Genomic DNA, 19828 nt, shown 5'->3' on the forward strand with positions numbered 1-19828 from the left:
GTTCTGGTACTTAAGTCAATGGTTGTACTGGAGTGTGCATAAATTCTGTAATGGATTTCTGTTCTGTTTTACCCTACAGTACATCATACAATTGACGGTAAGGCATCAGCTGCTCTAGACATCGTTTCAGGGTCCTCTTCAGTGAAAAAGTCTAACTTTAAGTCATTCAATCCATCAGATCATTCATTCATTAACCCTTTCAGGGTCCGTCCCATAGATCTACGGCTTTACGTTCAGGGTCCAAACCGTAGATCTACGTCATGAGCTCAGCTCACTCTGATAAGCTGTAAGTGGTACATTTGGGCCTAGATATGAGAGAATACATCTATGTGGTATGTGTGCACCACATAAAACAGATCCTGCAGCACATTGTGTATAATTAGAGAAAAAAAAACAAATCATGATTTTTCGATTAAAACAGCTAGTTTGCACTGTTTTTTCGTATGTTTTTTATAGTTGTATTTGGGATTTCTTGGTCTCATTTGATAGAATGGAAGACATATTACAGAAATAGAGATGATTTTGATTGGTTTTAGCACTGGAAATGGCTTGAAACTGAGCTCAAAGAAGCAGAAATGTTAAATTTTTGCCGATATTCAAGAGTAAACAAACGACCTCACATGTCTAATACACGCCAGCTGGTGGGTCTAATATGCATTCACAAATATGGTGATGATATTTATACAATTATTACAGTATTGCATAACAGTAAATCTTCTATTTTTTGGTGTGAATAAAAATTCATTATGTGAATAAAAAATCAAAATGGAATTTATTTGTAAAGCCTCAAAACGTAACTAATGAACAGAGGAAATGTTAGTTTAGTTCCAGGAATACCTACATTGTTTATTCTGGACCCTATTTCGAAATTGGAATATTTTGAACTTTGTGTTAAATTGGCCAAATTAACAATTTCCGATCACTTTAATTTGTAGTTGAAACAGTTGACTTGGCGATTTCTTGTGCTCAATCGATAGAATAGAAGTAATACTAGTGAAATAGCTAAGAATTTGGTTGACTGGAATAATGTAATTGGCCTAAAATGGGAGTCAAAGTCGGCAAAATCGCCAATTCGTAAATATCGCTGACACATCAAAATTCGCGAGAGCATAATTTTGTCAATTTTCCATCAAATTTCATACTTTTTGTTTTATTACCTTCACAAAAAGATTCTCTACCATTTCATAAGAAAAAATAACAAATTTTTTTTTTTGAAAATTCTTGGACACTGGGGCACCACTTCAGATTTGGGGCTTGGACCCTGAAGGGGTTAAAGTCGGTGAGTCAGTTAAGTCAAGTCAGTAAGTCATTCAGTCAGTCAAGTCATTCATTCAAGTCAGTTAGTCAATCACACAAACTCGTGTTTACCTCATTTTATGTGTACAAAGCGAGCTTCATTACAGTCACAGGTTATCTCATGTCTAATATCTGTTTTCTTTGTTTATTCTAATGCTTAAATGCTTATACCTTTTCTTGCCACTTTCAACAACACTGGTATGCCTACTGGGTGTCATGATTGCTTGGCAGATACAAGAAATGGTAATTAAAATATCAAAACACAATTCACAAACAGAGCTAGCTCGTAGCAAAGAAGAGGGACTGGACACGTATGAAGTATGAATGCCGCGATGGTGGTGTCGGGGGGTGGCAGGGGATGGCAGGAGGTCTCCTCCTCCTTGATTCACGCTGATTCACAACAAGGCATCCGCTTGAGGAAAAGGGAATTTTTTTCCCCTCCTGCAAACTGAACCATGTTAAATTAATTTTATGAAGTGTTGTATAAAATTGTGCTGCAATTCTTCAGTTGTGCTATACCCAAATCGTGCCAAATAAACTTGTGTTAAATGACGGTCTACTGTACATGCTCCCACAATAGAAAAATTTGATGTAAATATGAGATGTGGTAGCCAGACGGCTTGTCAGAGTGATGGAAAGAATTCACTCTAAAAATGGTGTGTTGCATGAGAATGGGAGTTTTACTATTATTTATTCTACTGCACCAACATGAAGACAATTTGTACACAATGTAAGGTGTTCGAATTGTGGTAAAACCTTCACAAACATATGCAAAATGAAATGTGAATAAACCAAAATTGGACAGGTATTAATACGTGTTCATGTTTGTTTAGATTCTCAGCATCTCAGGCCTGGTCATGGACCGGGCCGCGGGGGCGTTGATCCCCGGAATAACCTCCAGGTATCTCTCTCATCCTCTTTCATTTACGATGGTATCTAAGGGTAGTTGTTAGAAATGATTAAACTTAGTTAACAAAGTATGTCGATGGTAATAATAATAATTGCTCTGGGGCTCCTTAAATTTGTCATGTATTTCATGTAGGTGTGGGAGCTGCCACACTTGACTTTCTACAATGAATATTCACCTCTCGCCCTACATTAAGGCTTCACATATTTTAGGGTAAGTAATGAGTGTACCTGTATGTATATTTTATTGCTTTGGGGTGCTTTAAATATTGTATATTACATGCTGGTGTGGTAGCCAGGAGAGCTACCTCAGGGACATTAGGAAGTATTTCTTTGGTCTCATAGTGTTCAGGAAGTGGAATGATCTTGATGAGGATATGCTGAAGGCAGACTTCATATAGAGTTTTAAGAACAGGTATGATATGGTCCATGAGGCTAAGAGGGAGTGAATCTGGAGAGTGCGAAGTTGAGAGGTGGGGGGTCAGGATCTGAGAATTGACCTTTGTAGCCACAAGTTGGCGAGTACAGTGATTGAATGAATGATGGTAAGAGGTTCCTTGTTTAATGGGTCACCCCCTACCATAGTGGGAGGTGGCCCAAATGTTATTTTAGTGCTAGGAATGTCTGCACTAGTTTGATATTGGCATCTCTTGAAATTTGTGTGAAATTGGCCAAATTACCAATTTCTGACCACTTTATTGGGTAGTTGAAATAGGTTTCTTGTACTCAATCAACAGAATAGAAAAAATATTAGCAAAATAGCTATGAGTTGGGTAGACTGGAACAATGGAATGGGCCAAAATTGGGCATAAAGTGGGTGAAATTGCTCATGTGTAAATATCATCGTTGGGTTAAATGTATTTGAACCTAACCACTCTGGAATCTGACAAAATCACTAATCTGGAACCCTACAGGTCCTGATGATGCCAGATTAGTGATGGTCAGCCTGTACTAACTTTTTAAACAAAAATTATTTCAAATTCATAATCTAAATGATTTCATCTTGATTGTATCACTTTGCTAGTGTAGATAGTTTTAGCACTAGTTTGACTACTGAAAATTCTATGCATGACTATATGGACTTGTTAGGTCATGCTATGTAACCCAGTCATGTAATTTTTTTTAAACAGTATTATTTTAATTATTATTTTTATTGAATAAAATGAAATATAATATTTGAAAAATTATTTTTTTTCAGCACGTGAAAGGAACGAGAAGAAATTATTTGGTTTTTCATTTGTACGATTAATGGATGATGATGGAGGGACAACTTTGCGTGATGGATCGCATGAGCTCTGTGTATATAAATGCGATGAACGAGGACGTTTAAGTAATCCCATGGAGTACCTGAATATGCCTTTCCTTTCCAAGGAAGCGGTAGATTGTATTTACTCTCTACCATTCCAGCGATCTCCCAAAGAAAGCATTATTATAGATACTCTGCTTTGCTCAACAAAGCTTACTCAGAATGGTAAGTCATTTTTCTTTGTACTATTATATGACTGTTATATCTCCAGGCAGTATGGAAGTTAGAATTGCTTTGTACAGTGCAACTTTAGTTGAGACAAAAATATTTCACTGAAGTAAATTGCATTCTTTAGAGTGAGAAAATTAGAGGGGTGGGGATTTTTGCAGTATTTGGGCCCCTTTGGTAAGGCAGTGATGGAGTAGGTGATGGTGAATTTTTTTTTTTTTTTTTTGAGCCACCGTGCCTTGCTGGGAAACGGCCTGTGTGTTAAGAGAAATTGGAGGATGATATGGTTGTATGAAATGCATTATATCAAAGAGTAAGAAGAGAGGCTCTTGATATGGGTTGGTTATGTAGAAAAATAGCAAAATGGGTTGATGAAAAGTGTATATGAATGTGGAGTGAATGGAAGTAGAGGTAGTGATGATTTGGTTCCAAGGATTAAATAGAATACCTTTGTCTCTCTTCTACTGGAAAGACAGCCAGAGAGCAAGTGACTGAGTACAGTTTGTTTATTGGGGTTAGCCTGCATTTATGGTGCATAAACAGTTGTTTGTAGTTTGGAGGGGTATGTTTTATATGCTTCTAAACTGTTGTATCTGGGCACCTCTGCAAAAACAGTGATTGTGTGAGTGAGGTGAAAGTGTTGAATGATGAAATCATTTTCTTTTTGGGTCACCCTGCCTCGGTGGGAGACGGCTGACTTGTTGGGGAAAAAAAAGTATGTCATGTCACCATGGTTGTTCAATATATTCATAGATGGAGTTGTAAGAGAAGTGAATTCTCAAGTGTTGGCAAGAGGGGTGGGGTTAAAAGATGAAAAATCTAACACATAGTAGTTGTTGTCACAGTTGCTCTTTGCTGATGACACTGTGCTTTTGGGAGATTCTGAAGAGAAGTTACAGAAGTTGGTGGATGAGTTTGGTAGGGTATGTACAAGAAGGAAATTAAAAGTGAATATAGGAAAGAGTAAGATGATGAGGATAACAAAAAAATTAAGTAATGAAAATGTGAATATCAGATTGGAGGGAGACTGTATGGAGGAGGTGAATGTTTTCAGATACATGTATTTGGGAGTGGACATGTCTATGATAGATAAGGAGAATCATAGAATTGATGAGGGGAAAAAGGTGAGTGGTGCACTGAAGGAATCCGTGGAGACAAAGAACTTTATCCATGGAAGCAAAGAGGGGAGTACGTATATGAGAATATAGTTATACCAATGCTCTTATATGGGTATGAAGCATGGGTGGTGAATGTTGCAACAAGGAGAAGGCTAGAGGCATTAGAGATGTCATGTCTGATGGCATTGTGTGGTGTGAATATAATACAGAGAATCCGTAGTTTGGAGATTAGGAGGAGGTGTGGGATTACTAAAACTATTATCCAAAGGACTGAGGAGGTGTTCTTGAGGTGGTTCAGACATGTAGAGAGGATGGAACGAAATAAAATGACTTCGAGAGTTTATAAATCTGCAGTGGAGGGAAGGCGAGGTATTGGTCAGCTTAGGAAAAGTTGGAGGGAGGGGGTAAAAGACTTCGAGCAAGCGTGCATAAGCTTGTTAGGTAGGAGCGAATGGAGACAAATAGTTTTTAGGACTTGATGTGCTGTTGGAATGTGAGCAAGGACTTAAGTCCTGGAGATGGTAAGTACAGTGCCTGCACTCTGAAGGACAGGTGTTAATGTTGGAGTTTTATAACTGTAGTGTAAGCACACCTCTGGCAAGACAGTGATGGATGAAAGTTTTTCTTTTTTGGGCCACTCTGCCTTGGTGGGAAATGAATGATTTGTTAATAATAAAAAAAACTGATAAGTAAAGGAGTGGGGAAGTCTCAGTTTGGATGGCCGTCTGAACACTGATATCAGCACACTTGTGGCAAGACAGCAATTGAATGAATGTTGGTGAATAGGTTTCCTCTCTCTGGGTCACCCTACCTCAGTGGGAAATGGTTGGTTTATTAAAAACTGATAAATTTAAACAGAATTTGACTACAGCAAAAAAGAATCCTTCAACTAGGATGTTGCAAGTGTATGGAATAGGTAGTAAGTAAAATGATGTAAAGAGTTTTTATGAGGATTGTAGGAGAGGGAGATTACTTCCCAGTAAAAGTAGGCTTTTGATAGGGAAGTGTAATGTCACAATGGTTGTTTAATATACATATTTATAGATGGAGTTGTAAAAGTAGTAAATGTTAGCGTATTGGGAAGAAGGGTGGGATTAAATTATGGGGAACCAAATGCAAAATTGGAGTTGGCAAAGTTACTTTTGCTGATAGTGCTTTTAGAAGTCTGAATGTGCGTGGATGTTGTGCAGATGATAAGAAAGAGATGATTGTGGATGTTATGAATGAGAAGAAGCTGGATGTCCTGGCTTTAAGTGAAACAAAGCTGAAGGGGGTGGGAGAGTTTCAGTGGAGAGGAATAAATGGGATTAGGTCAGGGGTTTCAAATAGAGTTAGAGCTAAAGAAGGAGTAGCAATAATGTTGAAGGATAAGCTATGGCAGGAAAAGAGGGACTATAAATGTATTAATTCAAGGATTATGTGGAGTAAAATAAAGATTGGATGTGAAAAGTGGGTTATAATAAGCGTGTATGCACCTGGAGAAGAGAGAAGTGTAGAGGAGAGAGAGAGATTTTGGGAAATGTTGAGTGAATGCGTGGGGAGTTTTGAATCAAGTGTGAGAGTAATGGTGGTTGGGGATTTTAATGCTAAAGTGGGTAAAAATGTTATGGAGGGAGTAGTAGGTAAATTTGGGGTGCCAGGGGTAAATGTAAATGGGGAGCCTTTAATTGAGCTATGTGTAGAAAGAAATTTGGTAATAAGTAATACATATTTTATGAAAAAGAGGATAAATAAATATACAAGGTATGATGTAGCACGTAATGAAAGTAGTTTATTAGATTATGTATTGGTGGATAAAAGGTTGATGGGTAGGCTCCAGGATGTACATGTTTATAGAGGGGCAACTGATATATCGGATCATTATTTAGTTGTAGCTACAGTTAGAGTAAGAGGTAGATGGGAAAAGAGGAAGGTGGCAACAACAAGTAAGAGGGAGGTGAAAGTGTATAAACTAAGGGAGGAGGAAGTTCGGGTGAGATATAAGCGACTATTGGCAGAAAGGTGGGCTAGTGCAAAGATGAGTAGTGGGGGGGTTGAAGAGGGTTGGAATAGTTTTAAAAATGCAGTATTAGAATGTGGGGCAGAAGTTTGTGGTTATAGGAGGGTGGGGGCAGGAGGAAAGAGGAGTGATTGGTGGAATGATGAAGTAAAGGGTGTGATAAAAGAGAAAAAGGTAGCTTATGAGAGGTTTTTACAAAGCAGAAGTGTTATAAGAAGAGCAGAGTATATGGAGAGTAAAAGAAAGGTAAAGAGAGTGGTGAGAGAGTGCAAAAGGAGAGCAGATGATAGAGTGGGAGAGGCACTGTCAAGAAATTTTAATGAAAATAAGAAAAAATTTTGGAGTGAGTTAAACAAGTTAAGAAAGCCTAGGGAAAATATGGATTTGTCAGTTAAAAACAGAGTAGGGGAGTTAGTAGATGGGGAGATGGAGGTATTGGGTAGATGGCGAGAATATTTTGAGGAACTTTTAAATGTTAAGGAAGAAACAGAGGCAGTAATTTCATGCACTGGTCAGGGAGGTATACCATCTTTTAGGAGTGAAGAAGAGCAGAATGTAAGTGTGGGGGAGGTACGTGAGGCATTACGTAAAATGAAAGGGGGTAAAGCAGCTGGAACTGATGGGATCATGACAGAAATGTTAAAAGCAGGGGGGGATATAGTGTTGGAGTGGTTGGTACTTTTGTTTAATAAATGTATGAAAGAGGGGAAGGTACCTAGGGATTGGCAGAGAGCATGTATAGTCCCTTTATATAAAGGGAAAGGGGACAAAAGAGACTGTAAAAATTATAGAGGAATAAGCTTACTGAGTATACCAGGAAAAGTGTACGGTAGGGTTATAATTGAAAGAATTAGAGGTAAGACAGAATGTAGGATTGCGGATGAGCAAGGAGGTTTTAGAGTGGGTAGGGGATGTGTAGATCAGGTGTTTACATTGAAGCATATATGTGAACAGTATTTAGATAAAGATAGGGAAGTTTTTATTGCATTTATGGATTTAGAAAAGGCATATGATAGAGTGGATAGAGGAGCAATGTGGCAGATGTTGCAAGTATATGGAATAGGTGGTAAGTTATTAAATGCTGTAAAGAGTTTTTATGAGGATAGTGAGGCTCAGGTTAGGGTGTGTAGAAGAGAGGGAGACTACTTCCCGGTAAAAGTAGGTCTTAGACAGGGATGTGTAATGTCACCATGGTTGTTTAATATATTTATAGATGGGGTTGTAAAGGAAGTAAATGCTAGGGTGTTTGGGAGAGGGGTGGGATTAAATTATGGGGAATCAAATTCAAAATGGGAATTGACACAGTTACTTTTTGCTGATGATACTGTGCTTATGGGAGATTCTAAAGAAAAATTGCAAAGGTTAGTGGATGAGTTTGGGAATGTGTGTAAAGGTAGAAAGTTGAAAGTGAACATAGAAAAGAGTAAGGTGATGAGGGTGTCAAATGATTTAGATAAAGAAAAATTGGATATCAAATTGGGGAGGAGGAGTATGGAAGAAGTGAATGTTTTCAGATACTTGGGAGTTGACGTGTCGGCGGATGGATTTATGAAGGATGAGGTTAATCATAGAATTGATGAGGGAAAAAAGGTGAGTGGTGCGTTGAGGTATATGTGGAGTCAAAAAACGTTATCTATGGAGGCAAAGAAGGGAATGTATGAAAGTATAGTAGTACCAACACTCTTATATGGGTGTGAAGCTTGGGTGGTAAATGCAGCAGCGAGGAGACGGTTGGAGGCAGCGGAGATGTCCTGTTTAAGGGCAATGTGTGGTGTAAATATTATGCAGAAAATTCGGAGTGTGGAATTTAGGAGAAGGTGTGGAGTTAATAAAAGTATTAGTCAGAGGGCAGAAGAGGGGTTGTTGAGGTGGTTTGGTCATTTAGAGAGAATGGATCACAGTAGAATGACATGGAAAGCATATAAATCTATAGGGGAAGGAAGGCGGGGTAGGGGTCGTCCTCGAAAGGGTTGGAGAGAGGGGGTAAAGGAGGTTTTGTGGGTAAGGGGCTTGGACTTCCAGCAAGCGTGCGTGAGCGTGTTAGATAGGAGTGAATGGAGACGAATGGTACTTGGGACCTGACGATCTGTTGGAGTGTGAGCAGGGTAATATTTAGTGAAGGGATTCAGGGAAACCGGTTATTTTCATATAGTCGGACTTGAGTCCTGGAAATGGGAAGTACAATGCCTGCACTTTAAAGGAGGGGTTTGGGATATTGGCAGTTTGGAGGGATATGTTGTGTATCTTTATATGTTTATGCTTCTAGACTGTTGTATTCTGAGCACCTCTGCAAAAACAGTGATAATGTGCGAGTGTGGTGAAAGTGTTGAATGATGATGAAAGTATTTTCTTTTTGGGGATTTTCTTTCTTTTTTGGGTCACCCTGCCTCGGTGGGAGACGGCCGACTTGTTGAAAAAAAAAAAAAAAAAAAAAAGTGTGTAAAGTAAGAAATCTGAAAGTGAACATAGATAAAAGTAAGGTGTTGAGGGTATCAAGTGAGTTAGATAATGGAAATTTTGATATCACATGGGAGGGAGAGAGTATGAAAAAAGTGTATTTGTTTAGATATTTGGGAGTAGATTAGTCGGCGGATGGGTTTATGAAGGACGTGGTAAACCATAGAACTGATGAAGAAAAAAAGGTGGGTGAAGCATTGAGGTATCTGCAGAGACAAAGAATGTTATCCATGGAGGCAGAGAAGGCAATGTGTGAATATATAGTGGTACCAGGACTAGTAAATGGGTATGAAGCATGAGTTGTGAATGTTGCAGCAAAAAAGAAGATGGAGGCAGTGGAAGTATGTTGTCTAACAGCAGTGTGTGGTGTAAATATTATGGGGAGAATTCGTAGTGTGGAAATTAAAATGTGTGGAGTTACTAAAAGAATTATTCAGAGGGCTGAGGAGGGGTTCGTGAGGTAGTTTACAGAGGTTAGAGCATAATAGGATAATTTGGAGGGTGTATAAATCTGTAGTGGAGATAAGGAGGGGTAGGGGTTGTCCTAGGATAGGATGGAGGGAGGGGAGTAAAAGAAGTTTCGTGTGCAAGAGGCTTGAACATACAGCAGGCATGTGTGTGTGTTAGGAGTGAGTGGAGACAAATGGCATTTGGAACTTGATGAGCTGTTGGAGTGTGAGGAGGGTAATATTTTGTGAAGGGATTCAGGGAAATCAGTGAGCCAGACTTGAGTCCTGGAGGTGGGAAGTACAATGCCTGCACTTAAAAGGAGGAGTTTGGGATATTTGCTATTTAAGAGTGATATCTAAAGTGAACATAGATAAGAGTAAGGTGATGAGGGTATCAAACAATTTAGATAAAAATTAGGTATCACATTGGAGGGAGGGAGTATGGAAGAAGTGAATGTTTTCTGATATTTGAGAGTTGAAGTGTCAGCAGATGAGGTTAACCATAAAATCAATGAAGGAAAAAAGGTGAGTGGTGCATTGGGATAGCTGTTGAGACCAGAAATGTTATCCATGGAGTCAAGAAGGGAATGGACGAGGGTATAGTGATACCAACACTCTTGTGTGGGTGTGAAGCATGGGTTGTAAATACTGCAGCAAGGAGGGGTGGTTGGAGGCAGTGGAGATGTCGTGTCTAAGGGCAATGTGTGACTTAATTATTATGCAGAGAATTTGTAGTGTGGAAGTTAGGAGGAGGTGTGAAGCTACTAAAAGTATTAGTCATAGGGCTGAAGAGGGGTTGTTGTATCTGGTTATCCAGACTTGAGTCCTGGAAATGGGAAGTACAATGCCTGCACTTTAAAGGAGGGGACTGGAATATTGGCAGTTTGGAGGGAGATCTAACCTGTCGTATCTGAGCACCTCTGCAAAGACACTGATTATGAGTCTTGAAATTGTAATGACACGATTGCAAACAAAACATACCACGGGTGGGGTTAGAACCCGTGATCAGAGAGTCTCAAAACTCCACACCGTCGTGTTAGCCACTGGGCCAGCTAGCTCAATGGTCTGGAGTTTTGAGACACTCTGATTGCAGGTTCTAACCCCACCCATGGTATGGTTACATTGATTATGTATGAGTGATGGTAAAAGTGTTAAATTATGATAAAAGTTTTTTCTTTTTGGATTTTTCTTTCTTTTTGGGCCACCCTACTTTGGTGGGAAACGGCTGACGTGTTAAAAAAAAAATACATATGTTCAGACCATTTAGTGCAGAATGCTAAATTGGAATGTTTTGTGTTGCAGTTGATCTTCTCTCGCTGCTACGTTGGCGCTCTACTCCTGATGGTATTGGTGAAACACTTTCGAGATTAACCCGTGTTGATGGTGCAGAAACAGTCAAGTTCCTACAGGATGTGTTGGATGCATTGTTTGCTATGTTCTCTACAGATGATGGCAATTCAACACAGCATTCAGGTCATGTCTTCCAGGCCCTAGTAAGTCTATACAGTATCATTATTTTAATTAGAATGTTTTTTGAATATTTACAGGCATGTATTATTGTACAAGTACAATGTACCTAGACTTTAGAGTTTAATTCATTCTGTGACTAAGCTCGTAACTCAATTTGCTCTTATATCGAATCAATTTTCCTCATTGAAATTAATTGAAATGCCATTAATCCGTTCTTGCCCCCAAAAAACCACCCCAATTTTTTTGTTATGGGTTTTTAAATAAGAAAAATGTATTTATAAATAAATGATTCTTGCCTTTTTTGCCAGGTCCCAGCAATGTTTTAGAAATTCTGGATTATATGTGAATCTCCTTGATGCATGGTGAAAGATGAGTGTCACTCTACTGCCAGTGGAGTGTCACTCGTGGAGTTTCATTTGATGATCGTGTACTGCCTTGGATTTATTTTTCACTGTTACAAATAAACACGTCTATCTGTTTCTGTCTATTTGTCTGTCTCTGTCTCGCTCTATCTATGTTTATCTCTGCCTCTGCGTATCTGTCTTTGTCTGCCTGTGTTTTAATTTACCTGTCTCTCTATTTGTCTCTGTCTCAGAGAGAGAGCCGCTCATGAACCAACAGGTATTACACACGATGCAGAGTCGGCCACGTCTAATTCCTGAACAAGTGAAAATGTGTATTACTTCCCAGTCATGCTTATTATGCCTTACATCTGCAAGCATAGTATAGCTCTTTGCCTGGATTTTTTGGATTATCCTAGGTAATGTACAGTATGTATAATTGTATTTGTGTACCTGTGAGATAGACAGAGATAGGCAGAGACACAGAGATAGGCAGGGACAAATAGAGATAGGCAGACACACAGATAGAGATAGGCAGAGATACAGACAGCGATAGGCAGAGATAGATAGACAGGCAGAGATAGATAGATACAGAGATAGGCAGAGATAGAGAGACAGAGATAGAGATAGACAGACAGAGATATATAGACTGAGACAGAGATACATAGACTAAGACAGATATGTAGACTGAGACAGAAATAGACTGAGAGAGGGATAGAGAGACAGAGGGATAGAGACAGAGGGATAGAGAGACAGAGGGATAGAGAGGCACAGCGAGATAGAGACAGACAGTGATTGATATACTAGATGGACAGGAGATAGACAGCCTAAGCAGATCAGCCAGCCAGTCTCCTGCCAGCTGGCCACCCAACCAGCTGCCCTACTGAACATGTATTACACATGTTCCAGAATTGTTTCTCTTTTCTTAGGGCATACATTATGGAACATTCTGGTTGGATGACACTACCAGTGGTATCAAAATTGAAAGGATGTTGCACATTGGTTATTATCGAGGTTTTTGATGTTTCCTCTCTCCTGCGAGTGGCTGCATATATGAAGCTCGCTCGTAACACAGATTTTGGCTCGCAACTCAAAGCAAAAAATCGACCGAGTGACGGCTCATAATTCGGAAAATTCGTAAGTTGGGGCACTCGTAAGTCAAGGTACCACTGTACTCTGTTTTATATTGTACATGGTTTACAAGTCGTGTAATAAAATATTTTTATTAACAGGTCTTTATCTTCAGCCTGTTAGAAGATAGCAAATTTGAACACTTCAAGCCTGTCATGGATGCTTATATTACGGGGCATTTTGCTGCTGCACTTGTTTACAAGTATGTTTCTCAATATTTGACTTACATTATGTTTAAATTGCTGTTCAATACCATATAGTAGTGTGTATTGCCATGGTTGAATGCTTTGTTTATGAAGAGTCAATTCAGGATTTTTTTATTTTTGTTTAAGACTTGTCTAGTCCCATTATTTACTAAAGTATGTATAATTAGCTGTGCTTGAGTCTGGAAGGTGATGAAATACAGTGCCTACATTCTGAAGGAGTGGGTGGGGATGTTACAGTTCATCGGATCATTTGAATTTTTTTTTTTTTTTTTTTTTTTATTTTTTTTTTTTATATATTTTTTTTTTTTTTTTTTTTTTTTTTTTTTTTTTGTGTTTTTTGTTTTATTTGTGTGTGTGTGTGTGTGTGTGTGTGTGTGTGTGTGTGTGTGTGTGTGTGTGTGTTTGTTTGTTTGTGTGTTTTTGGAAAGAAAGTGGCTATTGAATGAATAATGGTGAATATGTTAACTTTTTCTCCATGGGGAAGTGGAACAGAATTCTTCATAAGCCATGCATGTAGTAAGAGGTGACTAAAATGCTGGGAGCAAGGGCCTAGTAACCCCTTCTCCTGTATACATTATTAAAGTTCAAACTTTAATTTTTTTGTGGGAGGGGGGGCACCCTGCTTTGGTGGGATATGGCTGGTTTACTGAAAGTTGATGATCATAACTTTTATGGGCCACCCTACCCTTGGAGAAGGGTGAGCCCTAGCTCATATGCCTACATAACTTTTGATTGACTAAGTAAATTTGTTTGTATCATATTTACTTCTCGATTACTGTATGATGCCAACTTCTCTTTTGTCATTGTCAAGGCATTAGGCTGGTAGACAGTAACTAACCAAGGGAAGTACTTCCATTCTGTCAGGGAAGTATCACTTAGAATTTAATTTAACATTTTGCCCTCTTGCAGTTTAATGATCTCATCATTATAAAAGATGGCAGGAAAATTTTATAAACTTCTACTTTAATAGAAGTATGATATTCGGTCTTTTTGTGTGTTTCTTATTCCTGTAACATTTCTGCTGATACACACCTATTAACAGATAACAAAATTATTAGCAGTGCCATAAATAAATAGATATCATATACAATAATTCTAGGTAGTAGGTTGGTAGACAGTAACCACCCAGGGAGATACTACCGTCCTGCCAAGTGAGTGTAAAACGGAAACCTGTAATTGTTTTACTTGATGGTAGGATTGCTGGTGTATTTTTTCTGTCTCATAAACATTTAAGATTTCGGGTACATCTTGCTACTTCTACTTACACTTAGGTCACACTACACATGCATGTACAAGCATATATATACACACCTTCGAATTTTCTTCTATTTTCTTACTAGTTCTTGTTTTGTTTGTTCCCTCTTATCTCCATGGGGAAGTGGAACAGAATTCTTCCTCCGTAAGCCATGCGTGTCGTCAGAGGAGACTAATATGCTGGGAACAACGGGGCTAGTAACCCCTTCTGTATACTTTACTAAAGTTAAAAGAGACGCTTGTTTTTCTTTTTGGGCCATCCTGCTTCAGTGGGATATGGCCGGTTTGTTGAAAGAAGGAGAAATTCAATAATGGGGCCTCTCATTCTTTAGCTTCCTTTTTCCAGTTTGTGTACAGATTTTTTTATTTGATGTGCATTTTCAAGTCTTAATTTGTAGACTTTTTTTTTTTTTTTACATGTCATTCTGTAGCTATTGTTGCATTTTATTTTCCTAACAGTTAATAAACATGATTTTTTTTTTCTGTCTGGTCCTTTTTTTAAAAACACATTTTGTTTCTTGCCTGTCATTTGAAATTTTTTGAAGTGTATTCTTTCTCTTCTCATACTTGCCTCACCAACAACATTCTTCTTAGGCTGAAAGTTTTATTAAATTTATTTTATCAAAATGATTTTTCTACTTATTCCTGTCAGTTCTTTATACAATTTCCTGTCTTGACAAACAAAAATTTTTCTCTTCCGACTCGACTGTTTCCTTCAGTAACTTAACTTCTACTTCGTGTTCTCTGAAGCTATGTTAGCTTTAATACATATTTTTTTGTGTGTCTCTTTTTATTCTTAAAATTTTGGTTATTATTTGTTTTACATTTTCAGCATTCCAGCCTTTGCTTGTTAAAAAATTCTCTTTGTTCTTATTTATTTCTTGACCTGTCATCTCCTTGCTCTTTGTATTTAGTCACTTTTCTGGAATGCAGGTCTATAAGAAAATACCTGTAGAATGCTAGAATAAAGTCAAAGCTTTATTCCCACATGATAGTCTTTGTACAGAGATGGGTAACATTTGGTTGTGCATCCAGAAAGCTTATGGTTATGTGGAACATACATGAAAACAATAGCTTTATTATAGACAACATTTTACCCACACAGTGAGCTTTATCAAGTCTTTATCATGAGTTAATAGTCAGCTGTCTATAATAAAGCTTTGTCTGCACCAAGGAAAAATTACCTGTAGATAATTGAGCCTTTTGGTGAGAATGATGTATTATATTGTGTCAGCTTTCACAGGAAGGAGGCAAAAATGGGGTAAAAATGTTGACAGTGTAGTTGGTGTTATAAAAGGGGTCTTGTTGAGTACTGTAAATTAAGGCTTTTCATAACTAACCCACAAGTTGGGGATGTATCTTTAGATGACATTTTCATCTGTTTTGCACTATTATTAATTTTTTTTAACACATTGGCCATCTCCCGCTAAGACACAGTTACCAAAAGAATAAAATAAGCTTAGCAACATTCACTCAGTTACTGTTTTTCGTAAAGTGTGCTGACATTGCAAACAGATTACCCCTCCTGACTGCAGCTTTTCCACTCTTCCTTCAAAGGGCAGCCACTGCCTTTTCTACCTTCAGGACTCAAGTCTGGCTAACTGGTTTCCTTGAATCCCTTAACCCTTTCAGGGTCCGTCCCGTATATCTACGGCTTTACGTTCAGGGTTCAAACTATAGATCTACGCCATGAACTCAGCTCACTCTGATAAACTGTGACTGGTAAATTTGGTCCTAGATATGAAAGAATACATCTACATGGTATGTGTGCACCACATAAAACAAATCCTGCAGCACACAGTGTATAATGACTGTGATTTTCGATTAAAACAGCGACTTTGCAGTTTTTTTTGTATGTTTTTTATAGTTGCATTTGCGATTTCTTGGTCTCATTTGATAGAATGGAAGACATATTACAGAATAGAGATGATTTTGATTGGTTTTAGCACTGGAAATGGCTTGAAACTGAGCTCAAAGTAGCGGAAATGTTAAATTTTTGCCGATGTTCAAGAGTAAAGAAACGACCTTACACGTCTAATACACACCAGCTGGTGGGTCTAATATACATTCACAAATGTGGTGATGATATTTATACAATTACTACAATATTGCATAACAGTAAATCTTCTATTTTTTGGTATGAAAAAAAATTCATTATGCAAATAAAAAATAAAAATGGAATTTATTTGTAAAGCTTCAAAACGTAACTAATGAACAGAGGAAATGTTAGTTTAGTGTCAGGAATACCTACATTGTTTATTCTGGACCCTATTTTGAAATTGGAATATTTTGAACTTTGTGTTAAATTGGCCAAATTACCAATTACCGATCACTTTATTTTGTAGTTGAAACAGTTGACTTGGCGATTTCTTGTGCTCAATCGATAGAATAGAAGTAATACTAGTGAAATAGCTAAGAATCTGGTTGACTGGTATAATGTAATTGGCCTAAAATGGGAGTCAAAGTCGGCAAAATTGCCAATTCGTAAATATCGCTGACACATCAAAATTCGCGAGAGCATAATTTCATCAGTTTTCCATCAAATTTCGTACTTTTTGTTTTATTACCTTCACAAAAAGATTCTCTACCATTTCATAAGAAAAAATAAATTTTTTTTTTTTTTTTTTTTTTTGAAAATTCTTGGACACTGGGGCACCACTTCAGATTTTGGCCTTGGACCCTGAAAGGGTTAATAAAAGTTACCCTGCTCACATCCCAACAGCATGTCCATTAAAAACCACTTGTCTCCATTCACTCCTATGTTATATGCTCATACAAGCTTGCTAGGTGCTCAAGCACCTAATGTCAGCATAGTTGCTGATCCCCTGTATATGTTATCTTAGTATCATAGTACCATCCATAAGTTTTACATAGTTGACCCCTTTGCTAGACTTAGCGGCTAGCATGTGTGACGTCACGTGATGCCGCATGTGAGCGTGAGACGCCCTGCCTCTTCCTCAGTTCACACGTAGACCTAAAGACAACAGGACAGGCTAGGCTGGGCTCCCCTCTCTCACACTGCTAATATAAGTGTTACCACCCAACGACTTGTGTTTAACTCTAACCATCATATCTCCATGAATCCTCTCAACACTAAAACTCGAAACATCTTTTACTCCCCTCTCTCCAATCATTCCTGATATGAACCCTCCCCATTCTACTGTCCGTCCTCTCTACATTCCCAGACCACCTCAACACTCCACATTGCCTTTTAATTTCTAAGCTCGGAATTAAGTTGTGCCTCAGTAATGGTTAACAGTGGACGGAAACATTGTCTAATGATTTATCTCCAAATTATGGTTTAGTTCTGAATTGTTCTAGCCATGGTATTTTGACTTTTATTCTTTAAAAGTCTCTGAAGCCAGGAATATTGTTCTTTTATTAATATTCTTGAAAAATAATTTTAAAAGTATCATAGTGAAAGAAATTATATAATACTGTAGTAATATAATTATATATATTTCACTTTATTCTAGGGGCCTTATCAGTTGTGTGAAGCACTTGTCAGACCTGTGTCCTCAAACTGAGAAACAAGAGGCTATAATGAGGTGCTTCCGCTCCCTGGAATACATCTTTAAGTTTATCATCCAGTCCCGGCTGCTGTTTGCTCGAGCCACAGGTGGACAGAATGAGGACTCCTTTAGAGTTGATGTAGATAGCTTGTTTGAGTCTTTTGCTCACATGCTAAACATGCATTTAGAAAACATTCAAGCTTCTCAGGTAAGATTTTGCTTAATTAATGTTGTAAAGCTTGAGCATCATTTCATATGCATGTATGTATGTGAATGAACAGACAGACACTTAAAGAATGAACAAATGCACACATTCAAATAAATGGTGAACACGAGCAAGAATGAACAAATACATCTTTCTTCTTTCAACAAACCAGCCTTATCCCACCGAGGCAGGGTGGCCCAAAAAGAAAGAAACAAGTTATTCTTCATAACTTTAGTAATGTACACAGGAGAAGAAGTTGCTAGCCCCTTGCTCCTGGATTTTAGTCGCCTTTTACAACACACATGGGTTACGGAGGAAGAATTCTGAACAGATACGTGCATTCAAATAAAAGATAAACATAAGCAAGAATGAACAAATACATACATTCAAATAAATGATACACATGTGGACTTGTCGGCAGGTGGGTCTATGGAAGGTGACATGAACCATAGACTTGATAGGGAAAAAAGGTAAGTAGTACTCTGAGGAGTCGTTTGAGACAAAGAAGGTTATTCATTCAAGAGTGAACTGTATGAATGTATAGTGGTACCAACACTTATATGGGTGTGAAGCATGGGTGGTGAATGTTGCAACAAGGAGAAGGCTGGAGACAATGATGTCGTGTCTGAGGGCAATGTGTGGTATGAACGTTATGCAGAGAATCTCTAGGTTGGAGATAAGGCGGTGTGGAGTTACTTAAAGTATTATCCAGACAGCTGAAGAAGGGTTGTTGAAGTGGTTTGGACATTAAGAGTGGCTGGAGCAAAATAGAATGACTTTTAGGGTGTAGTAGAAGGAAGGCAGGGTGGGGGTCATCCTAGGTAAGGTTGGAGGGAGGGAGGGTAATAAGGTTTTGTGCAAGTGACTTAGACTTCTAGCAAGTATGCATGAGTGTGTTAGGAGTGAGGAGAGACAGATGACTTTGACTTGATGTGCTGCTGGAGTGTGACCAAAGTAACATGAGGGGATTCAGGGAAACTGTTTAGCTGGACTTTAGTCCTGGAGGTGGGAAATATAGTGCCTGCACTCTGAAGGGGGGGGGGGGTTGAAATGTTAGTTTTTGAACTGCAGGATCAGCACACCCCTGGCAAGACAGTGATGGAGTGAGTGATGATGAAAGTGTTTCTTCTTCGGGTCACCCTGCCTCGGTGGGAAATGGCCTGTGTGTTAAAAAAAAACAAATGTGCATACTTAAATTTAACTTCTAATAAATTTGTTGAATTATTTATTTTAATGCATTAGCTATTTCTGTCCAAGGTAGGGTGACCTTAAAAAAAAAAAAAAAAAAGAAAGGAAATGCATTCCCTATTAAACTTTCTCTAGATGTCTTGCCAGAGGTTCAGACATAACAGTTCAAATGATCCATTGATTTCTAACATCCCCCATGAGTCCTTGAGAGTCCACATACTATATTTCTCTTCTGATCTATAGAGTACCGTGCTAACTGGTTTTCCTGAATCCCTTGATAGAATTTACTATGCTCTTATTCCATTACTATGTTGAATACCCAAAACTTTTTTTTTTTTAACTTGCTGGCTGTCTCCCACCAAGGCTGGGTAACTTGAAAAAAAAAAAAAAGTTTTCAGAAAGTTTTTCTTTTTACATTTAGTAAATTTTTACAGAAGGGTTTACTAGCCTCTTGCTCCTGGCATCTTAGTTGTCTTTTAAGGTGTGTACGGCTTACGAAGGAAGAGGTGATTGAAATGTAGGGAGCAAGGGGCTAGTAACCCCCTCTCCTGTATAAATTACTAACTTTAAAAAAGAAAAACTTCAGATTTTCTTTCTGGGTCACTCTGCGTTGGTGGGATATGACTGGTGTGTTAAAAAAAAAAATAACTGTTGAGTAACTCATTCAAATTCTTTTATTTCTGCATGGTACTTCATTTGTACAAAAAAAATGATGGCATTCAGTATTGCAGTTGGAAAGCCTCTGATTGTATAGTGTGTTTAGGGCAAGCTATAACCTAACTTAAGATTAAAAGGACAGTAAGCACTTTACATATATTTTGT

At 38.2% G+C, this 19828-nt stretch overlaps 1 protein-coding gene across 4 annotated transcripts in view; it reads left to right on the forward strand.

Annotated features, from left to right (window-relative positions):
• The window catches only part of spg (dedicator of cytokinesis spg), a 312850-nt gene that overhangs the window by 88509 nt on the left and 204513 nt on the right, over positions 1–19828 (forward strand). For all 4 annotated transcript variants that reach the window (XM_070102877.1, XM_070102878.1, XM_070102879.1 and 1 more), the window contains exons 15-18: positions 3401–3673; positions 11002–11192; positions 12743–12843; positions 17578–17821. In XM_070102877.1, the coding sequence (XP_069958978.1) occupies positions 3401–3673; positions 11002–11192; positions 12743–12843; positions 17578–17821 (809 nt within the window). The remainder of the gene's footprint in view (positions 1–3400; positions 3674–11001; positions 11193–12742; positions 12844–17577; positions 17822–19828) is intronic.

Source organism: Cherax quadricarinatus, chromosome 83 (assembly GCF_038502225.1).
Source record: "Cherax quadricarinatus isolate ZL_2023a chromosome 83, ASM3850222v1, whole genome shotgun sequence".
NCBI lineage: Eukaryota > Metazoa > Arthropoda > Malacostraca > Decapoda > Parastacidae > Cherax > Cherax quadricarinatus.